At 38.3% G+C, this 26611-nt stretch overlaps 4 protein-coding genes, 1 long non-coding RNA gene and 1 pseudogene across 6 annotated transcripts; 4 read left to right on the plus strand and 2 right to left on the minus strand.

Moving 5' to 3' along the window:
* The first annotated feature begins 311 nt into the window (after nt 1–311).
* On the plus strand, nt 312–2790 carry LOC137098365 (uncharacterized). The gene is made up of 2 exons (XR_010910605.1): nt 312–909; nt 1617–2790. It is a non-coding gene; the product is annotated as an uncharacterized lncRNA (long non-coding RNA).
* On the minus strand, nt 1153–4762 carry ift22 (intraflagellar transport 22 homolog (Chlamydomonas)). Its single transcript, XM_067474556.1, has 5 exons — nt 4393–4762; nt 2906–2988; nt 2669–2755; nt 2310–2512; nt 1153–2223 (listed from the first exon to the last, which is right to left on the minus strand). Exons 1-5 carry the CDS (start codon nt 4429–4431, stop codon nt 2075–2077), a joined length of 561 nt encoding a protein of 186 aa, XP_067330657.1. The 5' UTR covers nt 4432–4762; the 3' UTR covers nt 1153–2074.
* An 88-nt stretch (nt 4763–4850) lies between these two features.
* LOC137098361 (outer dense fiber protein 2-like) lies at nt 4851–11082 on the plus strand. The gene is made up of 17 exons (XM_067474553.1): nt 4851–4903; nt 5245–5416; nt 5545–5668; nt 5792–5923; nt 6057–6131; nt 6367–6438; nt 6535–6651; nt 6763–6948; nt 7055–7164; nt 7281–7416; nt 7628–7738; nt 7964–8068; nt 8354–8512; nt 8793–8893; nt 9000–9162; nt 9614–9739; nt 9873–11082. The coding sequence occupies exons 2-17, from the start codon at nt 5256–5258 to the stop codon at nt 10044–10046; spliced, it is 2052 nt and encodes a 683-aa protein (XP_067330654.1). The 5' UTR covers nt 4851–4903; nt 5245–5255; the 3' UTR covers nt 10047–11082.
* A 423-nt stretch (nt 11083–11505) lies between these two features.
* On the minus strand, nt 11506–13171 carry LOC137098418 (CCN family member 1-like; annotated as a pseudogene).
* A 3466-nt stretch (nt 13172–16637) lies between these two features.
* On the plus strand, nt 16638–19221 carry bcl10 (BCL10 immune signaling adaptor). Of its 2 annotated transcripts, none has more exons than XM_067474555.1 (3): nt 16638–17127; nt 17597–17885; nt 18005–19221. In XM_067474555.1, the coding sequence occupies exons 1-3, from the start codon at nt 17077–17079 to the stop codon at nt 18409–18411; spliced, it is 747 nt and encodes a 248-aa protein (XP_067330656.1). In that variant the 5' UTR covers nt 16638–17076; the 3' UTR covers nt 18412–19221. The 2 variants fall into 2 exon arrangements, with proteins under 2 accessions (XP_067330656.1, XP_067330655.1); XM_067474554.1 differs by having other exon boundaries at nt 16644–17127; nt 18002–19221.
* A 551-nt stretch (nt 19222–19772) lies between these two features.
* Nucleotides 19773–26567, plus strand: LOC137098421 (mucolipin-3-like). The gene is made up of 12 exons (XM_067474643.1): nt 19773–19803; nt 19998–20118; nt 20223–20353; nt 20447–20626; nt 20930–21014; nt 21084–21180; nt 21762–22091; nt 22455–22604; nt 22777–22878; nt 22982–23104; nt 23205–23411; nt 23495–26567. The coding sequence occupies exons 1-12, from the start codon at nt 19773–19775 to the stop codon at nt 23621–23623; spliced, it is 1686 nt and encodes a 561-aa protein (XP_067330744.1). The 3' UTR covers nt 23624–26567.
* The last annotated feature ends 44 nt before the right edge of the window (nt 26568–26611 follow it).

Consider the following 26611-nt stretch of genomic DNA (forward strand, 5'->3'; position numbering starts at 1 on the left):
TCAGTAACCTGCAGATCTGTGAAGGCAGCAATATTGTTAAATCACTTTCACTTCTTAGGGAGCAACATATTTTTCCATCTTTTTTAGGAAAGTACTTGTTTATTTCAGCAACACAATTCCAAACAACAATTTGCACACATTAAAACCGTGTGGCTTCACAGTAGGAGTACTGGTACTGTGGTTTATTTGTGGGTGTATAAATCTGCATGTTTTGCTTTAAACAGAGTACTTTTGAAGTTTCTCTATGCTTAATGGTCCTACAGACTACAGACTTTGTTGTTTTACCTTCTTATAACTTGCGTGTAGGGTGTTTGATCGTATGATTGTAGAACCAGAAAACGAATTCTTGCTTTTATGTTATTTTGAAAATTCACAACCGTGTTCAAAATAGTTTCCTTTATTTTGAAATCTGTGACCTGGAAACATTCTTCTCCTTTCCTGACGTTGGTAGTTTACTTCATTATGGCTCACGGTGCAGAAAGTAGTCGCCAAAGTACAAAGTCAAAGTTAGTCGGAGGTATGTTTATTGGCTTATGTTATTTTTATCATTTATAAATTAAGGTAGAGAGTAAACTTTTAACACCTGCTGACTACGTTTGTTAGCTGCTACATACTTCAGACAGTTGTTCTGTAACAACTGGTGTCTGTACACAACTATAACTTTTACATCTGTATTATAGATTAAAGCCTCAATGGCTCAGTGGCTTTGACTTTGCAGCTACTTAACTGACGTCCGTGCTAAGATATTTTGCGTTAGTGTTAATGTAGCCGTACTCCAAACCTCGACTAGCGACCTTCAGGTGCTATGTTGGAGCGGAGCTCGTCCCACCTTCTCCATCTGATATTCCCAAAGCTACAGAAGCCGCATCGGGTCTCAAGAGCTTCCAGTCTGGACAAACCACAATGAAAGTGAAAACTAACTAATGACTAATGCTACAAAAACAAAACCTTCTTAGATTACGAGCAGAGATAATCTATCATACGTTCTCCTATGTGGTCTGGTCTGTTTGGTCTGCTGAGGGGCTTTTGGCCCATTAAATTGTTACAAATACTTTACTGCTAAAACCATAATAAGTCAATAAATTATTTATTCTGTCAAAAGCTAACATGAAAACACCTTCCATGGGTATTTGTTTTAATGGAAGCCATTAAAATGGAAGCCATGAACTATATTTGAATAAGAATGAAGCCACAGTACTTGGTCGGTTCAGATGTCCAGTCTTCAGTTTGTTGAAAAGGTTTATGTTTCTGTTTATCCATACAGAGTAAAATGAGTAAAAAATAATGCAAATACAAAATAGTAATGTAAGGTGATAAAATCCCATGTCAGTTAGTTCAGTGTAGCAAATGGGGAAAAATATGTTATGCATGAAAAGATGTCAGGCATAAAAAGTTAATTATATAAAGTATTTATATAATTTGTGTGTGATATTGATAGTGCCTGTTCTATGATTGGTAGTGTGTAATTGTATATATTGAAATGGGATGTTTTTGCTCTTCGAAATATGTTTTTCTTGGTACAATCAAAATATTTAATTTTTGATACTGATGCAATTTCATTTAAAAAAAATGTAATTGTTATGTTGTTCTTAAAAGTGTCTTTATTTCTTATGCAGGATGCCTTAAGGAATGGACTTGTGACAACCGAGGTGCTGATGTGGTTCTACATTAGAGAGTTCATGGGCAAAGGAAGTATTATTGGATATATCTAAATACTTACTACTGTTCATACTTCTCCACTAATTGTCACATTCTTAACATTTTTAAATAAACAGATATAGTCAGAATATTTCAGAAGTTTGCATTTCCTGTGGCTTCATTTCCAGATTGAGTTAGGTCAGATGTATTCCCATAAAATAAAACTAAACACAAGAAACTAAGAATAAACAACAGTAGGAAATTTAAAGTTTGTAAGCTGTTTTTCAAAAGATGCACAGCTATATGCCAATATTGATGTACAATTAATGACTTAATGAGTGTTTCCTAAATGTCCCAAACAGACAAGTGTCCCCAATTTGCAGAATCCAAATAATAAAAACTAATTGTTAGGCTGCATACTTTATAGATTGTTTTGCTATGTAATGATGGACATTTCTTCTCGTTCTCGACTCTCTGACATTGTATTTACAACACTTCCCAAATATCTGCAGAAAGCTTGCCTCACATCCTCAGGTTCCTCCTCCAGGTTGAAGTGAATAAGTGGAAGTCTGCTGAGATTTGAGGCTGCATCAACAAAGAATGAGCATGTTAGCGGAAAAACCATAGTAATAACTCACATAACAGCCCTTTCAGGCCTGCAGTGGATTTACCTAAAGGCAACTGTCCATCTTCTATTCCGTTGCCAGGCTTGTGGTGAGATAAGAGTAAACATTGATTGTCCTGCAAACCCTGAGAGGAGATGAACATTGAATGCCACATCTCTATTTCTTTGAGGTGACTTGGAACATCGGGATTAAAAATGATCACCACACCACTTGAGTCTTTCATGAGCGCAGGCCAGCAGGATTCAAATCTGTGGGAAGACAATATATTAAATATCTCCTTTAGACACTGAAAAAAAGAAATTATGCATAGTAATAAGTCTTTACTTAAAATTACAAGAGGCAAGTAAGTAAGTTAAGTTTTAAGTCCCTGTTTATTTAAAATGTGTTGGTGATAGTTAACTTACTTGAAATCCCCGGAACAGTCCCAAAGTTCGACCTCACATGTTTTGTTGTCGCTACTGCCTTCAGGTTGTGATTCAAATTCCAATATCCTTAAAACAGAATAAAACATAATACCGTGAGGACATATTGATACTGTTTCATAGTTTTTCATCTGGGTGCTTAATTTGACTCTTTCTTGCCTATCACTGTACAACAGGGTTAAACTGTCAGTTGGAAAGCATGAAGGGAACCCAGTGTACCTGACTCCTTGAGTAGGTCTATATTCACCTCCCACACTTTCTGTTGTGTCAGACAGAAAATTTGCAAGAACTGTTTTCCCACTCTGAAAAAAAAAGGCAGTTATAACAGCATCAGTTAGACTGACAGAAGGCTGATGCTTTAACCCAAGAGAGGAGGTTAAAAAAAGTATATTAATGCAGATACTGTACTCAAGTAAAACTTTAAGGTGCTTTTTTAAAAAAAAATTTAGTTTTAGATGTCACAATATTCCACAGAGAGTTAGTGTAGTTAATGCCACGTACAGTGTAGTTGTTTTACCATTTGAATTTATTGTGTATTATTTCATGAAGATTTGTAAAGACTGAGTGGAAAGCACTTTCAAACGCAGCTGCCATTAATGTTATAATTGTTTTATAATTACCTGTTGATTGTAAGACTACTTAACACCTTATAGCCATTCAACATAAACATTTTTACTTGAGCTCGTAATAATAATGCGAAAATACACTTTATCTAGTTGTTAAAATATTCGGATGTTTACTTGAGAAGTCCAACACCATAAAAATACTCCATTAAAGTCAGAACCAGCATGTTTTATGCACACAAGCATGATGAAAATGTGTCTCATATGTTTGCTGCCCTAATGCAACATATGAATAAAACTGAGCAATATAATAATCAAATGCAGAGGCGGAATTTAAAAACTTTACAATTTAGAAGCTTTTTCTTATTGACTTATGATAATCGGCTAAAGTAAGTTCTAAATTGAATATTGGTTTAGTCATAAAGAATAAGGTATGTGAGTTTTGGCCGATTTTTCTAGACTTGTATATCATATTAGCATCGTTTTTGAATACCTAACAGGGCCTGGTGGATCAGGGCTCGTAGAGCATTGGGCCCGTGTCTGTATACAAATGGGAGAGTTGCGGCAGGAAGGGCATCCGGCCCAAAATCTCGTGCCAAATCAACGTGCGGAACACATTCCGTTATGAAAGACGTGGATCTTATATCCAATATATGTACCTACTGTACATTTTTTTCCGTACAGAAATAAAATCAGGGGAGTGTAACAGATACGCAATCGACTGAAGACTTAATGAACAACGATATGCTGAGTTTCAGCTTTCAAAGGTGATTATATTATATTATATTATATTATATTATATTATATTAATTAAAGTGCGGGGTCTGGTTTGCGTCAGTATAGTTCTGAGTACCATACTACTATACTTAATCGTTAAGGCGGCATTTCATTATTACAGTTTGTTGAGGTGAATCTAATTGTAACTAGTTTATATTGACATGTAATTAGAGATTATTTAATGATTACCCAACCTCCACCGTCTGTGACGAACCTACGGACTGCTTAAGGTGGACGGGGCTAGATAAACATTGCGTTAGACCCCAAAACATTATCCTAAGACTTCCACCTTCTACCTATAAACATCTGACAATAAATACAAGCTGCGTCGCACTTATACGAAGGTATTAATCGTTACGCACTTACCTTACTGGGACCAATGAAGAGTATCTTAGGTTTGAACATGGCCACTCAGAAGAAGATAAACATTAGCTTAACACAACAGCTAACTTGCAAATAACTGAAGAAGCTCAAATAATGCCAAGTATGCAAACACAACATCTGTGTACGTGAACAATGACGTGCTTGCTTTCGATTTTATTGCAATAGAATAAACAAAATGGTAAGCTTTATTGCCAAATGTCTGTCGAAGAAGATTTGAGTACGGCGAAGATAAACTTCCTTCTCGTTTCTATGGTTTCAGCCAGGCTCTTTGCTTTCGTTTGCCAACTGGCTGTTCGTAAATTAAGTCAAACGTAAATCCAGCCTACATCTTCTCCAGGGAACAAACCAACAGTGAGAAAATTAGGTGGCGTCATTGCGTTGCTCCGAGCGAACCAATCCGGTTCGACGTTTGAAGAGGAGGCGGGCAGGCATACGACGACGGCGGGGCGAGGGGGGGGGGGTTTAGTGGTCACAACCGACGCCAGACGATAGAGTAAGAACTGTAATATTTACGTTTTAGTGTCATTGTTTTGTAAATGATTACCAGGTTTTAGTACTAATAGTCACAATTTAGATTTTAAGCGTTTTGCTTAGTTAAAATAATGTTTGATGTAAAGCTTTACGTAAAGCTTAGCGGACAGTAACATGGTACTGTCTGTTTTATGTATAAGTAAGCCTGGTTAGCTCGCGTGACAACCTCACTTAGTCTCACAGCAATATAGAAACTATGCCGTTAGTGGAGCTACGTTAATTTTAGAGGAGATGTTACTGTGAGTTCATTCCCTGCTGTCATCTGTATGTTAAAATATGTTATACTGTATATTGTCTTCTCAGTAGTAAGAGGTATGTCTCCAGAGGATGAACTCCAAAGTGCCCCCCTTGGTTTCAACTCTACCAGGGACGATGAAACTGTGAGTTGTTGTGATGTAGTTGGCTCTCAAGAGCTGAGGAGGAGCAGGGCACGAAGCACTTGCCAAACAAGAACCCCAGATGCTGACATTAATTGGTGAGGTCCTATGATACATAAACATTTGATTAACAACCTAAAGGGGGTGGGGGGTTAAATAACCACTCACCAGCATCGCCACCCTAACTGATTTAAACCATTTTCCTAATGCTCTGTTCTTCATATAGTCATGGAGACTTAGCCGACGGAGAGACCTCTTACCTGAAAATTCTAATGGATGCAGAAGCAGCCGCCAACTCTGCAGCTATACACCTTGTGTCTTTTAAAGAAGCTTTAGAAAAAGATTTTGAGGTATAGTTATAGCAGTTTTGCAATAAAAAGTTAGGGCATGACACTCCGTGTGGAAAACCAAAATATTTACATTACACATTCTGACATACCGAATACTTTTTTTTTTTTTTTCTGACAATAAAGCTTTCGAGAAAGTTTTCCATAGATAAGCACAGAACTACAAGACAAAGAGTGCTTTTGCTTGAGAAGTTGGAGGATTTTAGACGAATAAATAAGTCTGTCCGACAAACACTGAAACAGCTTCAGGATGCAGAGGTTGGTGAAACTACAGCCACAATATATTTCCCAGTATAGAGTCATGGGTAGGTAGTAGCACACAGTAGTATTGTGGTAACTTTAGGTCCATAACAACAAAAGAAACACTCTGACTTTTAGGCTTTTCATTTAGGATGATCGAGTCAGTGCCAATCAAAAGATCAACTTGTTATCAAAGAGGATCACGCAAGCTGAAAGTGAAAATGAGGTTGGTGTCTTATTAAATTTGAACAATTTTAAGCCAAAGAATTAATTTAAGTGTAAGTTAATTAAGCTTTGTGCTTAAGTTGTGGTAAACTAGTTGAAGATTGAGTCTGTGACAGATTGGCATCCTTTGTATGACACAGAATCGACTTTTACAAAAAGCACTTTCACTGTATTACAACTTTAAAATTATACAAATTCCAGTCTGAAACTTTCTTTGATGTCATTTTTCATTTAAGCATTTAAAAAGAGATTTGAGTGAAACAGAAAGAAGAGTTGAGCAACTGATGGATCTGCGGAGAGAAGAGCAGGTAAGCACAGCACAAAGTTTAGTACAGATGTACTTGCACATGCAAAAAAATGCATAGCATGCATTTTAAAGCATCTGTCTATAATGGTCTTTACAGAACAACATAAAAACTGCAGTTCACATAACGAAGTCTGTGGAGGCTACTCGTGCTCACCTGCAAGGCCAACTGCGCAGCAAGGAAGCTGAAAACAGTCGTCTGATTGTGCAGCTGCGGGTATATACCTGAGTGCTTTACGAGCTTGTGTTGTTCCAGACAAAGTGCTTTTAAGCTGTTTTTTAAAATCATGAACCTATTATTATATTGTGTGTTTATGGTGTCTTCCAGACTCTGGAGAGGACACTGGCTAAGCAGAAGATGGAGACTGAGGAATTGAAAGGCTCCATCAGTTCATTGATTGAGAAGGCAGCACAGGAGAAAGAATCACTCAAGAAAGCCACTCGAGCACAGAAACTGAGAGCTGAGAGATTTGAAGCTGCCATTGAGAAATGCTATGCCCAGTTGAAGGAAAAGGTGTGAAGTCCAAGTTTCCTTTTTTTCTGATGTGTAACACAGCCATACTCACTAAGTCTACACCAGCTAAGTATTTTAGTATTTACTTTTCCCTGTTGCAATAAAGGAGGCTCAGTTGGCCAAAGCCCTTTTAGAAAGAGACACCAGGAAGCAACAAAAGGAGAAGATGGAAGATGAGAATGACAAGCTTGTAACTCATATACAATTGTTGAAAAGGTTTGTCAGTTTCTCATTAAACACCATCTTTTCTGGTAAACAGTACAAATGCACAAAACTTGTGTGGCAACTAACAGTTTTTACTGATTAATGCTGAATGATCATCTCCAATGAAGTCAAATTGCAGACTTAAAAATTAGGCTGCAGAAGGAAAAGGACGAGTTCACCACAGCGAATCAAGCTCTGAGCGAACAAGTTGAAAAACTCAGCGCTGAAAATGGAGACCTCAGCATCAGTAATGCAACGCTCAAGGTACAAGTTGACAGCTTGTCTGATCATTACTATAAAATTAAATAAAACACAGCACAGCCATTTAGTTCAGTGCTCTTTTGATGACAAATTATTCATTCTACAGCTACTTTATAATATAGATGATTAATACTGGGTTTTCATATACTGAGCTTTTATGTTGGTTAAAAAAAATCTCTCTTTGACTCTTATTTTGATTTTTGCTTACCTCCAGGCATCTGTTGCTAATTTGGAGCACCAGCTGGCTGATTTGGAGTCGGCGCTAGTTGAAGAGAAACTTGTGTCTCAGGAGAGGAAACTTCAAGTAGAGCAGTGCCAGTATCAGGTAGACATTTGCTAATTATTTTTATAGTATTTTTTTCAAACTGTGCTTTTTATTTTCTTTATTTTTGTAGACTAACCTGAAAGAAAACAAAATTCTAGGTCAACAAATACACTTATGTTCAAAGGATAAATACTGTTTTCGAAAACCCTGTACAAAAAAAAAGGATTGTGATCATATTGAGACAACAGACTTCATTATACTGTTCTGTATGATTCGTTTTTCTAGGTTGCAGAGCTTCAAGCTGAGATAGATGAGCTAAGAATAAGATCTGCAAATATTTTAAGAGAGAGCAAGAAATCACAATATGAAAAGGACATAGATGTTGAGAAGGTAATCTCTGTCAATATGATTTATCTCACATTTTAACAACTATTAATGGATTATAGTATCTTAAAGATCTAAATTGTCTTGATTATCTTGCATATTTTCCAGTATAAACAGGAATCTTTCTTCTGCTGTCAAATGGCCTGTCCACCTGCTGCATATGATATTTTTGTATCTGGCCTGCGTAAGGAGTAAACACATTACCAAATGTACTACAATAATAACTGGGCAGCAATATTTTGTCTATTCCCCAACACCCCACATCTGCTGCTATCCTCCTCTGGAGCCCAGGTGAGGCAGGAGCTGCAGGGGCGTGTGGAGGAGCTCAAGGCTTACCCTGAGTTACTGAGGGCAGCTGAACAGGGTCTGTTCGAGTGCCATGAGAACCTGCGACGCTTAGAGAGGAAGTGCTCAGAAAAGTCAGAATCCATTAGGCAACTGCAGGTTAAGGTGTGCAGCATGTGATGTGGTGGCCCGAGAATGTAAAATGTAGTCATTTCCTTCCATCTCACCACCAGGTGGTAGTACATCCTCATTGATGCATCTTGTATTCTGGTCCTGCTGTGAGTTTTGAAGTTTGTAATTAAATAAATTATGTGTTTGCGATCGAAATTAGCGAGTGTTCCCTCTGTTTGGACCGATGTACCTATTTAGTAGTGAATTGGTATTTTGCAGAACTTCCCATTTTGTGTTACTATTAAAATAGTAATTCTCTGTTTTGAATATACAGATGGATTTTCAAACAAAATTGCTGAGGTCATCTGCAGAGATGAAAGACTCCATTCATGAGGTTAATTTACAGCTACAAGAGAAAGTGAATTATCTTCAAAAGTAGGACATTTGCCTTTATTCTAAATGTTGAATGTTTGTTTCCAAACGCGGAAGCTGCTTAAAGCTTGACCTTTGTTTGTGTGTGTGTGCTTGTGTGTGTGTGTAGGCAGTTTGACAAGCTGCAGCAAGAGAACCTGGACCTTGTACGGAGGCTTGCAGCTCAGGAGGAAGCTCTGAGCTACAGTAACCAGCAGCTGGATCAACGCTCATTAGAGTGTCAGGCTCTCACTCGGCAGCTGGAGGCGGCTTTATCAGACGTCAAACATCAGGTACTTCTCAGAGACACTTGAGTGTCACTTAAATGGGAAGGTTTTCATTGGAAGAGATTAGAGTAGTTAAAGCTAAAATATGCTGTAACCACCATGAAAAAACTGAGAGAGCATCTAGTATTTTTACCTTTGTTAGTACGTTGTTGTCAAATGCAATCCAGGTAACTAAAAATCTGTTTTCTTAAATCTGTTTTTTAACATTATCGACTAGAAAAGTGGTAAAAATGAATCCAGGCTATAATAAATAATGGCAGAAAATATTAAAAAGTGTGGACCTTCCCAAATGTGCCAATATCAGTGTTTTACCTCACTCCACCACACAGATTTCAGCTTAATAATTTCTGTTTGGATTTTGTGCTATGAAAAATCACTATTTGATACTGTCCAGTTCCACACAGAGAAATGAAGTCTTTCAGATTATCAGATCATTTCAGTTTTTCTACTTGTCCAGGTCAATAAGGTAAAAGAACAGACTCTTGCCAAAGAAGTGGCTCTTCAGACCAAAATCCAGCAGCTAGAAGAAGAGAAAAGCAGAAGAAAAAACGAGCTGAGGCTTCTCCGCCAGAGCAAAGTTGCTGTGAGTATTTTGCCGTTCTGGAACATATAAAGCATTAATGGCCCAGGCATTTTCCACTTGTGCTGAAGTTATCCGTGACGCATGCTGTTGAGTTCGTGTTTGATTTATTCTGTCTGTCTGTCTCAATCTGTAGGCAGAAAAACAGTTTGAGGTGCGTCTGAAGGATCTGCAGTACAGCCTTGACCAATCAGAGAGTCACAAACAAAGCATTCAGAGCTATGTTGACTTTCTCAAAAACACTTACAGGACTATGTTCGATGAAGGACTGCAAACATCAGGTTTTGGATCTTCTTATTTTCTAAAATGATTAAAGACAAATTTGTATTTTTTATTTTTATTTGTATTTTTTATTTTTTATTTTATATATTTTTTATATTTGATTTGCTGATCATTCTTCTTAAGAATCTATATTACACTTACAGTTAGTGAAATATTATTTTTCTTATTTATTATTATGGGCTTCAACATTTAGCTGATAGTCAGTGACTTTCCTACATATCATGATATCATGGGGTGACTGTGGTGCGGGAAGGTAGAGGGGTTGTCCACCAATCTCGCAGTTGTTGGTTCAATCCCCAGCTCCTCCAGTCACATGTCCTTGAGCAAGACACTGAACCCGGTGAGTGTTGGCCATCGGTGTATGTGTGTGTGTGTGTGTGTGGTTGTGAGTGTGAATGGGTGAATATGAAGCAGTGTAAAGCGCTTTGACTGCCAAAAACGCTATATAAGTGCAGACCATTTAAAATCTGCTGAAGTTGTGAGAGGTTTCAATACCTGTTTTGCCCAATGTCCCAAAAGGCGTTACATTATGTGTGTGTTTCGTACAGTGAAGTTTTGGTGCTACTGTTTCTTATTTACATACAAGATGGACATTTATGCAGAAACAAAGATTGTTGGTAAACTTCCATTAAAAAAGTTAAAAAGTGTTATTTGTTGTTCCTAAGTATAACCGTATTTTTACATTAGTGAAGACCTGCTTTTGCAATGTAAGTTGCCAACAAACACGTTAAACAACAGGGCACATCTTTGATATGTCATAAGAGCCATAACAAATCAGCAGGTTGTGTTGATAATCATCAACAATTTTTAATAATAACTTAAAGTGTTTTTAGCTTCAGCTGCATGTGTGTGTGTAAGTGTATCTCAGCAAACTCTTTACCATTATTATCGTCATAACCTGCAAGCATAACGAACAAAATGTCAATCCAATATAACAGCACAATATTTCACAATATGCATAGTGATGCATTAGCTGCAGAATGACACATAAATCTTTATAAATACATTAAAATCAACCGAAACATGGCCACAATGTGCAATGAGTTATTTACAAGCGGCTGTAGTTTTCATGTGGCAGGTCTCATTTACAGAGGTTTCAATATGTTGTAAATACAATAAAACTAGAGAAAGAGATTTGGTTTAACTCAAAAGAATCTGATTTCTAACTAAGGAGCAAACCCAGGTTCAAAAATCATGAACTACTAAATCCATGCTGCATGTTCAAATGCATTTGTCAGTCAACATTTAATGAGTCTGAATCTTCCCACTTACAGTTTCTTTCCATTTTCACTTATATTTATATATCAATAAACAGTCTGTAAGGGTAGTTGAGTGGAGTAGTTTAATAATCTTTTCTGAGAGATTACACTTTTTACCTTTCTGTTAAAATAAAACACCAAAAGCCTGTGCTGAACATAACCAGCAAATTCTCAAATCCAATTTACACATAAGATCATACTCCACATATTTGTATAGATTAATGTTTTCTGAGTTGTTTTTTTAATAAGGTTTGGAGTGTACCTTCAAACTGCTGAGGCTCCTTTGGTCACATGGGTGGACTTCACAGATCCAAGTCTCTCACCAGTTTGTATTTGCTGTTGTAGTTGATCATCCTCTTGATCATTTCAGTGCCACAGGATTTGGAGCAGGGAAACCAGGCTGTGGTCTGTGACACGCACTTGACTCCTCGGGCAATCATGTGGCCCACTGGATGAGTGGGCCGATGAAAAGCTGAAATTTGTGAATGAATAAATGAAATAAGTGATTATTTGTAGAAAGTATATGAAAAATACTTAATTCCCTTGTTGCTACATTTGTAATCATCTTCCTAAAACTGCTCACCAGTTAAAGATTTTGTTTTTCTCTCCCCCACAAGAACCAAGTTGATCTTCTTTGCTGAGCTCGTCTTTAGATGCTCAGTTTACTGGGCTTGTTTAGGGCGTATTTCCTCTGGGCAGATGAGTTGTTCACAGCACCGCCCCCTTACTTTCACCCTCGTAGGTTTTGCACAATTAATTTTGGGGAGCTCATGTGGGCACAGAGAGACATCCAAACGCCACCATCCATGCAAGTGCACTGGTGTTTGCACTTTGGACTAAAGATTTCCCTGTTCTAGTAAATTTTATTGTTGTACTCACAGTAATTCAGAATGAGACATCTTGGGACTTCAGGGGGACACCGGCAATGTTTTGGACATGAGGCTGACACCTGAAGTAAAACGCGATATCAAACTTTTCTAATCAAACATTTTCTTCCAAAAGTGATCACCCTTCTAAGTCAAAATGAGAAACTTCTACATGATTAGTTAGTATTTCCTCACCAGTAAACGAAATAGGATTACAATACAAGCAAAGATTTTCCACATCCTCAGAAGCGGAAACAGCTTTTTCTGAGCGAACATTCTCCTTATTGTTATATACCGGACCAGGCAGCAAATGTACTGGTGTTTGCTCTGCCTCTTCTGAAATCCTTACCTCTTTTTATACACTCTGCACAGATCTGGCGTATGTGTTTGCTGATGAGGTGTCCTGAAATTATGAATGGGAAGCTCCTCTACGTGTCCTCCAATAAGATCATAAGAAGTCGCCCTCCTCTCCTCTGAGTCTAAGCCAAGATCTACCCTGTTCAACCTTTATTCACCCAGAAATTCCTCACCAGTTTAACTATAAGCTCTAATTTTCAATTTTATGTTTTGTGGAGCAGTGGAATTCAAAAATTTATAAATACTATCTCAGGACATCAAATGGTCTGTTGTAGGGCATGTTTGGTAGTAATTTGTCCAAAGATGGTTAATTTAAATCCAGGATCCATCAACAGATGACTGTATCCATGCATTTGGTTATTCTATGATAGAGTGATGTATGGATTAATAGCACTAATGCAAAAGATGGTATATGATGATGTTACTATAATTTTTAGATACACTTATTAAACATACACAGTTAAAACCTTCAGACAACGTTCTTACAGCCCAACAGCATAAATGTTGGACTGCATATTTCTCTGTCCACAGACCACACGGTCAGTGGTTTGATCCCCAGTCCTGGGCAAGACACTGATAACAGCACCCATAACGGCCCATTCCCATCCCCAGCTGTGCATTGCCCATCCAAGCCCGCTGGAGATTGGGGAGGGTCGTGTCAGGAAGGGCATCCGGTGTAAACTCTGTGCCAAATCAACATGCAGACAATGCGGAATAAGCCGAAAGGACAAAATAAAAAATCCAATCTTCCCTTTATTTCTAAAATCCTTGAAAAGGAAGTTGCAAAAAAATTAGGAGGTGAAAAAAATCAGTTAATCAAGCGTCAAGCCTACAAGACATAAAGGCCTGGATGTCCCATAATTCTTTACTTCTAAACTCAGACAAAACTGAAGTCATAGTATTTGGGCCCAAAAATCTCAGAGATATGATGTCCAACCATATTGTTACCCTAGATGGCATAAGTCCGGCCTCCAGTACGACTGCAAGGAACCTTGGAGTTATTTTTGACCAGGATCTGTCCTTTACCTCACATATAAAACAAATCTCTAGAACAGCCTTCTTCCACCTACAGAACATAACCAAAATTAGGAGCATCCTGTCTCAAAGTGATGCCGAAAAACTGGTCCATGCATTTGTTACCTCTAGGTTGGACTACTGTAATTCCCTACTTTCAGGATGCCCAGTTACTCCTTTAAGAGCCTGCAATTAATCCAAAATGCTGCAGCAAGAGTGCTGACTGGAACTGGCAAGAGAGATCATATTTCACCTTCACTAGCTTCTCTCCATTGGCTTCCAATTAAATTTAGAATAGAATTTACAACCCTGCTTCTTACATATAAAGCTCTGAATGATCAGGCTCCATCATATATAGAAGACTTCATAGGACCATATCATCCCAGTAGACCACTTCGATCTCAGAATGCAGGGCTACTTGTGTGAATTGTTGGGTTCTCTCTATACAGTCTTGACTTTATTCTGAAAAGTGCCTTGAGATGACTTTGTTGTGAATTGGTGCTGTATAAATAAAGTTGAATTGAATTGATTTAATAGATGTAGCAGGAACAGCACACTTGTTAACTGTGAGGGACAGTCCATTCACAGAGTATTTAAGAGCTGCAAACCATTCCTCTTTTTTGAAGCATTTTATAACAGAGGGATCTAATAAAAGCAGATGGCAAAGCAAGTAGCTTCCTCTATTTTGCAACTCTCTAGCTCATGTGCCATTCAGCTGTTAAAATAAGCTGCTGTTGGTTTATGGTGCAAACTTGTGTCAAATCAAAGTCAAACTCATGTCGATTACTTTGAACTCCTCTGGAATATACAAATTTTTATCTTAAACTTTAAATGGTGGTGTAACCAGATTTAAAGGTAGTAACTGTGCCTGGCTAATGTTTGCCAGTAAAGACAATGTTTATTTTCCCCCTGCTTCCAGTCTTCATGCTGAAGTAAGCAAATCAGTACTATCACTGTAGTTGACACAGACATAAAAGTGCTTACAGAACATTTGGAAAGAAAGCAAATTCTTAATACCACTGGATTCAAATCAGCTATCTACCTCACATGAGAATTGTACAATACATTTTACATTTTACAATATCAAAGAAAATGTCCACATTGTTTTTAATCTTGTTGCCAAGTTCCTGTGGTCATTCAATATGACTGGATTTGCCATATTTATATATTTACCATATTGTCCTATTACAGAGACCAGGCTTTTATATTCCCTACACACTTAAGACCCTCAACACTGCGACATCCAACAAAATTTAAATCTGTCCATGGATGACGTGTCACGTGGCAAATGAGAAAGGAGTGCAGATATCGTGAATGATAATAATTGAAGAAAATGACTATGAAGTGCAAAAAGTCATTTTGTGATGCTGTAAATAGTCTCTGTGTAAAAATAATTCTCTGTGGCAGAACAACAAGGCAGAAAAACCCCTTTGGTGTAAAACCACGACACAATAAGGCTTGAGACAAGCCTGTTGTGGTTGTTATGTGAGACCAGGTCATCCTCTGTACCACAGACAGAGATGTCTGTAGGGGCTGATTGCAAATCCAGCTGATTACATCATTTCTAAAAATGACTAGTTCTTGGCAGAGCTCAATCATGAGACAGTATATCCGAAGCTGTCACACCTGCACTATTTCCAGGCTCCAGACATGAACAATAAGACTGACCATGAGGCTGACTGACTTTAGAGAAAAGTGATTATGGTTTGTCAGTTTCTAAGGACAGTGTGAGTAGCACCTTTTTTTTTCTTGTGCAAAGAGACTAATCTATGTAGAGTTTCACCTTTTAACACCTGAGATTTCACAGGTTTCTAGAAAGTGCTGGGATTCAAAAGTTTGTCTACTCTATTCTAAATCACTGACATCCATGGAAATGTTTTCAAGGAAACAGCATAAGGTCTTGTGTGTTCTTTATAGAATAGTTAGGATAGTTTTCTGCTTGGGAAAGGTGTTTTCTACGTGCACTATTTGCAGAACACGACAAAGCAAGCCTGACATCAATCTCTTCTGACACAATCTCCAACAATTTGTTTCTTTACTGCATGTGTTTTGTCATTTTGCCAAAGTTTACCTGAGTGTTAAACTCACAATTGTTGCAGAAAAGTGGCTGTAGCTCGGGAGGTAGAGCAGGTTGTCCACCAAGCATATAATTGGTGGTTCGAGGGCGAGGTTCATCACGCACATTCAACACCTTGAGGATAAATGGTAAATGTTCTGCACTTATATAGCACTTTTCTACCTATTTGCACTCAAAGCGCTTTACACTGCTTCTTATTCACCCATTCACACTCACAATCACACACACACATACACCGGTGGGGGAGCTGCTATGCAGGTGGCCAACGCTCATAAGGAGCAACTAAGTTGGGGTTCGGTGTCTTGCTCAAGGACACTTCGACATGTGACTGGAGGAGCCGGGGATTGAACCAACAACTGCGAGATTGGTGGACGACCGCTCTACCTTCCTGCGCCACAGATAACATTTCTCAAGGTAAAATCGCAGTGCGCGGGAAACATTTTTCTGTTCTCTGGGGATTAGCCCATTTAAAATGAACTGATACAAAGTGAAAATTGTCCTTAGGATTGACAAGTCAAAACTTGAAAATCATGGACACTGCATGCTAAAGAGGAGACCCCACCCTACCCCATCCACTGTGATGGATGGATTCTTTACCCACCTTAAAGTACCAAGTACAGACTCTAAAATACATACATAGCATACAAGTTAAACAAGTAACCCACCGAGAAGTCTAGTCCAGATTTGTTTACCAACTTTCAGTTTTAAAGACAATAAGATAAAGGTGATTGCAGATTTTAATTACTTTTGATAGAGGGTTCATCCATAAAAATACATAAACATTAATTAGTTCATGTTTGGTTTTTAAGAATTGCAAAAACTAACTTAAGCTTTTAAATTTACTAGCGTAAAAGCACATTTCCCTCTGAAATTCAAACGCAGTAAAAGTGTAAATGTAGTTGAGTAGAATACTCGAGTAAATATATTTAGTTACTTGCCACCTTCTGAACTACACCTGTAATATATGTAAAAAAGTGTCATAAACGGTGTTTAAAGACGTCCAACAGCGTCGCTCAGTGGGCATGCGCAGTACAGCGCTTTACCTGCGTCTAAAAAGTTGTGTTACGCTTCTGAAAAGTCAAGAGAAGTCAATGCGTGGGCGGTTTGAGTGTTGGATGACGTTAACAATTCCTGTCATAGTGACAGATGTATCGGAATAATTTTTGACTTTTGATTCGCAGAAACGTTCATAAATAAGTTAGGAGTGTGAAAGTGACGACTCTGCTCTTTCTACTTCTCCTCTCGTGTCGACGTAAAGCCGTAAAGAAATCAGGAAGTCCGGCGATTTTCTTTTCGCTGGGTGAAAACTTGAATGAATAGTGGATACGACACATTTTTACTCCGAAAAATGGATATTAACATTTGTTAACATTTACAGTCACTTTTCATCGATGTAGTTTCTTTTACTATAAGTAGGTTTTTTACTTATTTCAGTCGTCGGTTTTTACCCGGAACACCTGGATTTTCACTTTGTGGGTCAGAGGAATGGATGTTCCTCGCCTCACTGAAGATGAAATGGCAGAGATTAAAAAAGACGTGAGTATGATCACACCAAAACCCACAACCTTGCTGATAAGATAAGGCAGTGTGTGTGGAAAAAGCAAGACAGATGTATTGTTCTGCTTGCAGTGTTTATTTGTTCCTTCTTGGCGTGAAAGGCCTGTTAAAGGAGGAAATACCCCACCACACCCTCTCTGTACCCACATCAGCAACTAACACCCTGAGATTTGACACCAACACAATGTGGGGAACACGTTATAGGAATTTAGTGCACTTTTTAAAATAAATAAATACAACATGCCTTATCACAAACATTAACAGAGCCTTGGACAAGGCCAAACAGCATAAATCACACACAACAGAACCAGGTTTTTATCCCATATTAGGTTGTTCAAGTGAGTTGAGATGATCTGCTGTGGACCCCTGTTGTAGTCTTTTATTTGGTTCCCTGTCCTCCTGTCCAGGGAATTGAAGCTCACGTTCTTGTCTTTTTTTCCTATCTCAGGTGCTGACCAGGCTACGTCACTATCTCTGCGACAAGATCAGAGCTGAACGCCACCTTGACTTTCTACGTTCGCGCAGGATCCTGACACGGGACGATGCTGAAGAAATCAGCTGCAGGACCACGCAGACAAAGCGGACAGCTATGCTGTTGGACATCCTGGCTGAGAACCCCCGTGGCCTGGATGCTTTAATTGACTCCATACGGGAGCTGCGCTCGCAAAACTTTATCATCACTAAGATCACAGACGAGGTACAAATGGCCAAAAACGAGAAGCTCGAGTCTCTCAAAGGTTAGTAGGCCGAGTTACAAAATCATAATTTCTGTATTTCAAATGTATTACATGTTCTTGATGCTTTAATTTGAATTTCCTTCCCACTCTTCCTGTCTTTCCTCATCACTCCACAGCAGGTGCCTCCAGTTCCTCATCCGAGTGCACCCTCAGCAGTCAGAGCACGACCAGCGACCTCCTCTCGACCTTTTCAAACAATTCCACCTTGCTCTTTCACCCGGACGGAGAACGAAGCCCTTCCAATTCAGACATATCAAGCTCACTCAATCTGCCGCCATTACAGAAAAGTGAAGAGTCGTCCTCTATAGCTGCTGCCAGCATCGCAGAAGCTTCCTCCACAACCTCCTCCAGCCTCCTGAGGCCTGGAGACTTTGGAGCTCCCCCACTGCCGGATGAAGTGATGGAAGAATCCCCCTCCAATATAGATGCAGCATCGCAGGGGTGCACCAGCAGCGGGGGGGACCTGAACTTCCAGCCCCTCCGGTCGCGCTCGCTCACCCCAGCAACACATAGGAGCAACTTTTAACTTCAAATCTACACAAGACAGTTTTCATCCTGTTAAAGGGACAATCGGACAATATTCAACTTCTCAATTCTATACAAACACTCCGGTCTTTTTGGTGTTTCTCTGCTTTTGATTAAGCGGCCTGTGAAAAATGTTGTACATGGCATATGATTCAGGTTAGCACTAGACAACATAGGGGCATTTTATTATCAGTGGTGAAGTATTTTTTTTTTAAGGTCTTAATAATAGTGAAAATTTGTTTCCTTAGTTTTGGTATGAGGCCAACATAACAATGCCTTAGTTTTAAGAATATGCATTTGACAATACAAAATTCTTGCAAAACATATTCTAACTCAATACTTATAATTCAACACATTTAAAATATATTGAGGTTTAATGCCCCGTGACTCATCCTCTGACTCACTTTTTTATTTTTGTTAATCAAGACTTCCTGATAAAGAGTACAGTGTTAAACACGGCAGCTACAGTACAGATGCAATAGGAAACCTGTAATACACTGGAATAAGTACTTTAATAAGTACACATGTCTGATCTTATAAGATGCCACCTTTGGGAGTGAAGTATAGCTCTAAATTATGCTTTCTGCTTCTTTCTGTGCAGCGTTAAGTCAACAAGATGTTGCTCTACACCACTACAGACGTCCTGAATCACATAAGGTGTCGTGAAACGCAAACTGTCCTAATTATTACTTTATTCGGTCATGTGCGATGTCTATTTCAAACTAAAAGTTTTCTTTCAGAATACAACTTGTATTTGCATTCTTTGGTGACTCTGTGGTAAAATAAGCTTATAAATAAATACATTTAAAATCAGTAGTCTAGTTTCATGTGAGACAATAAGGAGAAAGTGATTCAATCCCTGATTCATTTGCTTTTGTCTAATGTGTACAAAATACAGTCTACGACTTTTGATAGCTCCTATACAATAAAATACAAACTGTAGAAGTCAAATTCAAAATTAATTACTGACAGAGTGCAGGGGAATTTGCTGAGATGCTACAAGTGGGAACTGATTTATCTTTGGAAAATCTAGAAAAGCTTCACATGACGCAGAGGAATGACAGTCATCTGGGCTAAGGCTGGTTTAGTGACTACAGAATCCGGGAAGCCCTGACTGATTAGACTAGTTACTCTATTGCTCACTGGTCCAAAGCAGGTCTTAGCAGGTAATTTATTTATTACTGCTATTATATATAATGCTGGATTTAGTATTACTACTGTATTAACAGTGACAAACTATTATTATACTACAGTTACAGTGGCCGCTGCAGTTTTAGAGCTAAAACATTTTTGTGGCTTTCCAGCTCTTTCTAATCTTAATACAGTTTATAATATATATTAACAATCTAAAGATACGGGAGAATGACAGCAGAGGGCAAATGCAGGAGAACCCGTGTGATAAACATCAGAATGAATGGAATGACTGAGCCTTTGCTTTATCGTTATTGTTTTAAAAATTTTAAAACAAAGTACTGACACTGTCTTCACAAAGGCAGCAACTAGTGTTCTGTTCTGCACTTCACCTCTACTGAGGTCAAACGAGAGGAGGCTAAAGAACAACTGCAGATGGGAACTCACACTGTGGAGTCGAAGATGGTGGAGGGCGAAAGTACTTCTTCATGAACCCCTGTGAGAAATACAGAGCCAGGGGTCGCAAACCATGGAAGCTGATGTTACAAATATTAAGAATTGCAATCATCACAATCCAGGGAGTGTACAGAGGCATTTACTTACAATTTATTTTTCGTTAAACCTGAATGCATACAGATGGCAGATTTGTCTCATATGTATTTGTTTCCCCTTCTCTGATCCGTTAGTGTCCTTTGGCTTGAGCAATGAACTGATGGTCACCTTCAGAGAAGAAAATCTGATGACATTCAGACATCTGTTTCTCAAAGATCACCATCTGAGAAGCTTTGCACTTTACACAAAAACCGATGTGATAATGTACTGGCAACAGTTTATCATTATATTTTTTATTACATGTGGATTTCAAAGCAATTAGCATAATGTATTTTACTTGTATTTTTGTATTTATTTTTACGTGTTCTATTTTTTTCAGTACATCTATCTCCAAACCCTGACTATGGGTAATGTTGCATATGAGAGGGTTGATGGAGAGTTCACACCTCTGTCAGTCTGTCAAGAATTTTACAGAAACAGCAGCATTGATCCAGAAAAAGAGAGCTTGGACATTGATCCACATGTTAAAAAAGGTACAAAGGCTCTAAACTAAAATGTAGAACTATACAAAAATTAGCTGTGAGATGCATGTTTATGTCCAGCGGATACATCGAATTGCATCCACATTTTGTTTTGTGTTCAAGATTTATTTAAAGCAACTTATTCACAGCATGAAAGGAAAATAAGGACCACATGAATTTACTTGTGACTTTAATAAACGAGGAAGTTCTGGTCACTGCAGCATAGCTTAGTCAAATGAATGAATGCCAAATTCTGAAACCATAAAATTAAGTCCAACAACTTCTGAACCTGTTGTCTGTATTTCCTCTTAACAGATTGCATTTCCATATACCTATTGCAGGCATTTGACAACAGTAGTTTTGCCTCACCAAATATTAACCTCACCATGGATTTCACAAGGTGACTAAACTAAAAATATTGGTTTTATGCCTCAGTGATAAGAGTTTTAATAAATGTTTGTATGTCCAGTCTGCTATCAGTGTACATCTGCCTTACTCTGAATATAATCAATCTGCAGACGGAGCGACACCACGAGCTACCAGATTGTTACGACTTCCACAAAATGGTTGGTGTCAACGTCTAAAAATTTTCATCTCTGATTTGAGTTCTTAGGATCGGTTAGTCGATAAAGACATAAAGTAATTTTATACATTGTTTTTAACATGCTCAGGAATAACTTGTGCTACGTCTCTAACAAAATCCTTTGCTGTACTTTATTTGTTTATTTGTACAGGGACAATGCACATTAATCAACATTTCTGTAAATGTGCCAGTTTTAGCTGTTTAGATAATTTGCAACTGTAGTCCCTGGGCAAGGACTTAAATGCTGAGTAAAACGCAAAAAGGACACAAACTAAAACAGAACAAAACAACACAAACTTTTTGTATGTGTACAGACAAATGAAATGCAAACTATGCATTTCATTTAAAAATAGCCATGCGGCATATACAGGACAAGAGTTAAAAAACATAAAACATCTACCTGTACATAACAATACATGATGAACAGAACTAAGTTGGGGGGGCTAAACTATGCAGTATGTTCGCAGACCCGATTATTTAATAACCATGTTTGAAGTGCTTATTTGAAGGATCTATATGTATGTATCCAAAGTTTGACCGTGTTTCCTTTCTGTTTTCACACAGATTACATTTGACAACCATGCACCCATTGGAAAGATCAAAGTTAATGTTGAAAATTATGTTAGAATCTATGAATGCAGAGACTGGAATGTGGAGGGCACCAGGAAGATTTTACACACACTTATGCAAAATGTGCAAGCACAAATGATGCTTGCTAAATACTCTGTGATTGCTTTAAAGCCAAATCTGGGGTTGTCATTTCCAACCAGGAAGAATTATTACCTGCTCTTGTTGTTTGATTCTGTGGTTATTGTCGTCTGTTTCACATCTCTGACCCTCTGCACACGGTCAATTATCAATAGAATCGAGCTCCGGTTCACACTATATTTAATTGTGTAATTAATTGAAAAACTTTGCATAGTGGTTTTTCTAACACCCTAACCGGCTTTACATCTTTAGGTTAAATATGAAGCTAATTACATAGATATAATAAATAAATGAAATAAGCTAAATTGAATGCAAAATTGAATTACAAAAATGTAACTCAATACTTATATAATAAGCCATTTTAATGACCTTTTCCAAAGATCTCAAGACCACAGTTGTATAAAAAAAAGAATATACCAGAGATGAAGTAAAAACCTCATACAATGAAAATGTTGCAAGAAATGTTGCTACTGTATCTAAGTGCCATGTGCAGGAATTAGTCCTTGGTTTGTTTATTGGTTCTTTTACTATATGATTTCTCTTTTGCAGGAGTTCAGCATATTATTCCACACCTACTACAACAAAATTGTGACTTGTTCAGACCGCATGGAGTTTGTGAATGGATGGTATATCCTAATCATTGTCAGTGACATGCTGACCATTGCTGGGTCAGCGCACAAAATTGGAATACAGACAAAGGTTCACTGTTCATTAAGTATTATTGGCAATAGATACATGTGTAAGATGAAGAGAAAGCTGAGAAGCTAAATGATCTAAAATCAGCACTCATAATTTATAAAAAGGTCTTTATGACTTCATGAAATGCTATATAAAATAACTGGTATTTATATGATGTTTTTCTCTTTGACAGGTCCTGACAAGCTATGATGTCTGTAGTAGTTTGCTGGGAACAGCCACGATGCTTGTCTGGGTTGGTATGATTCGTTATTCTGGTTTCTTCAAGAAATACAATGTAAGCACTTTAACAATGCCATTGTTGGCTTTTGCATAGTCCATCAGCCAGCCTGTTAAAATGTGCAAGAGCAAAGGAATTTAAGGCCTTTTTTCTTTTCCAGATTTTAATCCTAATCCTGAGAGCGGCAACCCCAAATGTTATCCGATTCTGCTGTCGTGCAGCGATAATCCACCTTGGGTACTGCTTCTGTGGTTGGATTGTTCTTGGGACCTACCATGAAAAAGTACATTGTAATCACAATTTAATTGAAGTTTTACTGCGTATTTGTGTTGAGATAATCTGTATATGTATAAAAACTTAATTATTAAAGCATTTTTTCCCAGTTTCAGACATTTCACAAGGTGACCGAGCACCTTTTCTCTCTCCTCAATGGGGATGAGATGTACACCACCTTCCTGAAGATGAGAGACAAGAGCTACACGGTGTGGCTTTTCAGCAGACTCTACCTCTACTCTTTCATCTCCCCCTTCATCTACATAGTGCTCAGCTTGTTCATCGCTCTAATCCCTGACACACATGACACCATCAAGGTTAGAAGAGAAAAGTCAGCTTAAGACTTTTATTTAAATGTGCAGTTTATTGCCTTTATTACGGTACTGTGGTTCTTTTCTAGCATCACCAGCAAAATAAGGTGCCATTGTCCCAGCTTCAGGCCTTTATAACAGACTGTAGGGAGCAGCCTGAGTCTGGAAAATACCAGACTGATGAGAAGCCAGTGTCCTGCTTCTTCTCTTCATGTTGATTCTTCGGTTAAAGTGAGGAGGAGATAATGCACCTTCCCTCCGTTATAAATAAAGTTTCTTGATTCTTGAAAATTTAAGTTTTACTTGCTTGTTTTCTGAAAACTGCTGAAGCAGACTATATAACCTTTTGTTGCTCTTGTCTTTCTTTTCCTTTGGGCTGTTGCCTTTCAGGTGTCGCCACAGCGAATCATGTGCCTCCATCTAACTCTATCCTCTGCATCCTCTTCACTCACACCAACTAACTTCATGTCCTCCCTCACTACATCCATAAATCTCCTCTTTGCTCTTCCTCTATACCTCCTGCCTGGCAGTTCCAACCTCAGCATCCTTCTACCGATATATTCACAGTTTCTCCTCTGAACATGTCCAAACCAACTCAATCTGGCCTCTCTGACTTTATCTCCAAAACATCTAACATGAGCTGTCCCTCTGATGTCCTCATTCCTGATCCTGTAAGTCCTCGTCACTCCCAAAGAGAACCTCAACATCTTAAGCTCTGCTACCTCCAACTCTGCCTCCTGTCTTTTCTTCAGTGCCACTGTCTCTAAGCCGAACAACATCTCTGGTTTCACCACCATCTTGAACATCTTTCCTTTCATTCTCACTGATACTCTTTTATCACACAACACACCTGACACTTTTCTCCACCCGTTCCAACCTGCCTGCACTCGCCTCTTCACCTCTTTTTCACACTCTCCGTTGACACACATGTATTCTGTCTTGCTGCGGCTAAGCTTCATTCCTCTGTTTTCCAGAGCAGACCTCCACCTGCTCTCTGCTCTCACTACAAATAACAATGTCATCTGCAAACATCATAGTCCATGGAGATTCCTGTCTAACCTCATCTGTCAGTCTGTCCATCACCAGAGCAAACAAGAAGGGGCTCAGAGCTGAGCCTTGATGCAGACCCACCTCCACCTTGAACTCCTCTGTCACACCTACAGCACCTCACCACTGTCTTACAGCTCTCATACATGTCCTGCACCACTCTAACATACTTCTCTGCCGCTCCAGACGTCCTCATACAATACCACAGCTCCTCTCTCTGCATCCTGTCATACGTTTTCTCTAAATCTACAAAGACACAATGGAATTCGCTCTGACCTTCTCTGTACTTCTCCATCAGCATCCTCAAAGCAAATACTGCATCTGTTGGACTCTTTCTAGGCATGAAACCATATTGCTGCTCACAAATGTTCACCTCTGCCCTTAGCAGAGCTTCCACTACTCTTTCCCACAACTTCATTGTTTGGCTCATCAGCTTTATTCCTCTGTAGTTGCCACAGCTCTGCACATCACCCTTGTTCTTAAAAATGGGCTGCAGTACACTTCTCCTCCAGTCCTCAGCATCCTCTCACTCTCCAAGATCTTCTTAAACAAACTAGTCAGAAGCTCTACTGCCACCTCTCCTAGACACTTCCATACCTCCACAGGTATGTCATCAGGACCAACTGCCTTTCCACTCTTCATCCTCTTCCATCTCCTACTCACTTCACTCTTACTAATCTTTGCTACTTCCTGCTCCACACCAGTCACTCTTCTACTCTACTTTCATTTTCCTCATTCATCAACTCTTCAAAGTTCTCCTTCCATCTTCCCATGACACTCCTTAACTTTAACCCCCCTAACTTGCTGCACATCCTTCCCATCTCTCTCTCTTTGTCTCGCCAAGCTGTACAAATCCCCCTCTCCCTCTTTAGTGTCCAACCTAACATACAAGTCCTCATATGCTCTGTGTGAACCTTTTGTTGCTATGTGGTCACGGTAAGAGAGCTAATATCATATCCTCTTCAAAGTGCCAGAATTTATATTCATTACCAACAAAAACTTAAAAAAGAGAAGAAAAAAAAAATCTCAGACAATAACTTGAAGGAAACCTGAATGCAAATGTAAGATTAATTTCCCTCTGAATGCAATAACAACATAACTGTAACACTTTTTGTGTGTACTCACTAAATTCACTGTATTATACAAATGCATGAAAATAGCAAACCATTTACAGTAAAGTAAAATGCAATTGATCCATCATATGTTCTTAGTTTTCTTTATGAAACTTAATGGATATATGACATATCTTTATAGTTTTACTTGGTTTTGTACTTGACCAAGTGAATTCCTATTTTAACAATGCAGCTGATTCTAACTGCAATTCTGACATTATTCATAATTCAACCATACTGAACATCAACATCAGCTTAACATCACTAAAGAAAATAAAATGTGTTTCCTACAGTCTCCAAGGATTCAAAGTACAAAGTGGATATGTATTTTATCATACTTTGGTCTGGAAAGTATGTCAGTCAAACCCCACCAATGTAAAGTACTGTGATAATTTACAATATTTTTAGTGTAAGATTTTTAAAGCTTACTTATATAACATTTTGTTGTCCACTAAATTCACCTAATCAAAATTAAAAGCTCTCTTCTAGAAAAGAAACTATTTAATTATGTTGAATTACATTATATATATGATTATTACTACTGCTGTATGGTTGTGTGAGCAGCTTATTACTGTTACAGTATTCTTTTCCACATACACACTTTCTATGTACTTTAAGCTCACTTTATTTTAAAATGATAAATGTGTGTGACTGGACGTAAAATAGCAGTTTTTTTTTCTCAAAAATTGTTCTCTAACGAGAGATTGAAAACAGGTTGGAATGTTTGTTAAAGAAATAAAACTTATGATGAAAGTGACATAACAGAGAAAGGATGTGTACTTAACAATGTACACATATTAGAAGCAGCTCAAATGAAAATGTGATAACTTAAAATTGTACGTGAGTAAATGCACTTAGTTATTTTCAGCAACTGATGAATGCAACTGTACATCAGCTGTGTAGTTTTTTTAAGTGTGATCTTGCAGCGGTGCACGTGCAGCAGCGTGACACTGCCACCAGGTGCGTTTGCGTTGCTTCGTGACACCTGACAGCTTTGCTTATTTGCATAATGGTTCGCTGCACACGTCCACATCCAATGTGCGAGTC

The sequence above is a fragment of the Channa argus genome, chromosome 14 (genome assembly GCF_033026475.1).
Source record: "Channa argus isolate prfri chromosome 14, Channa argus male v1.0, whole genome shotgun sequence".
Classification (NCBI taxonomy): Eukaryota; Metazoa; Chordata; class Actinopteri; order Anabantiformes; family Channidae; genus Channa; species Channa argus.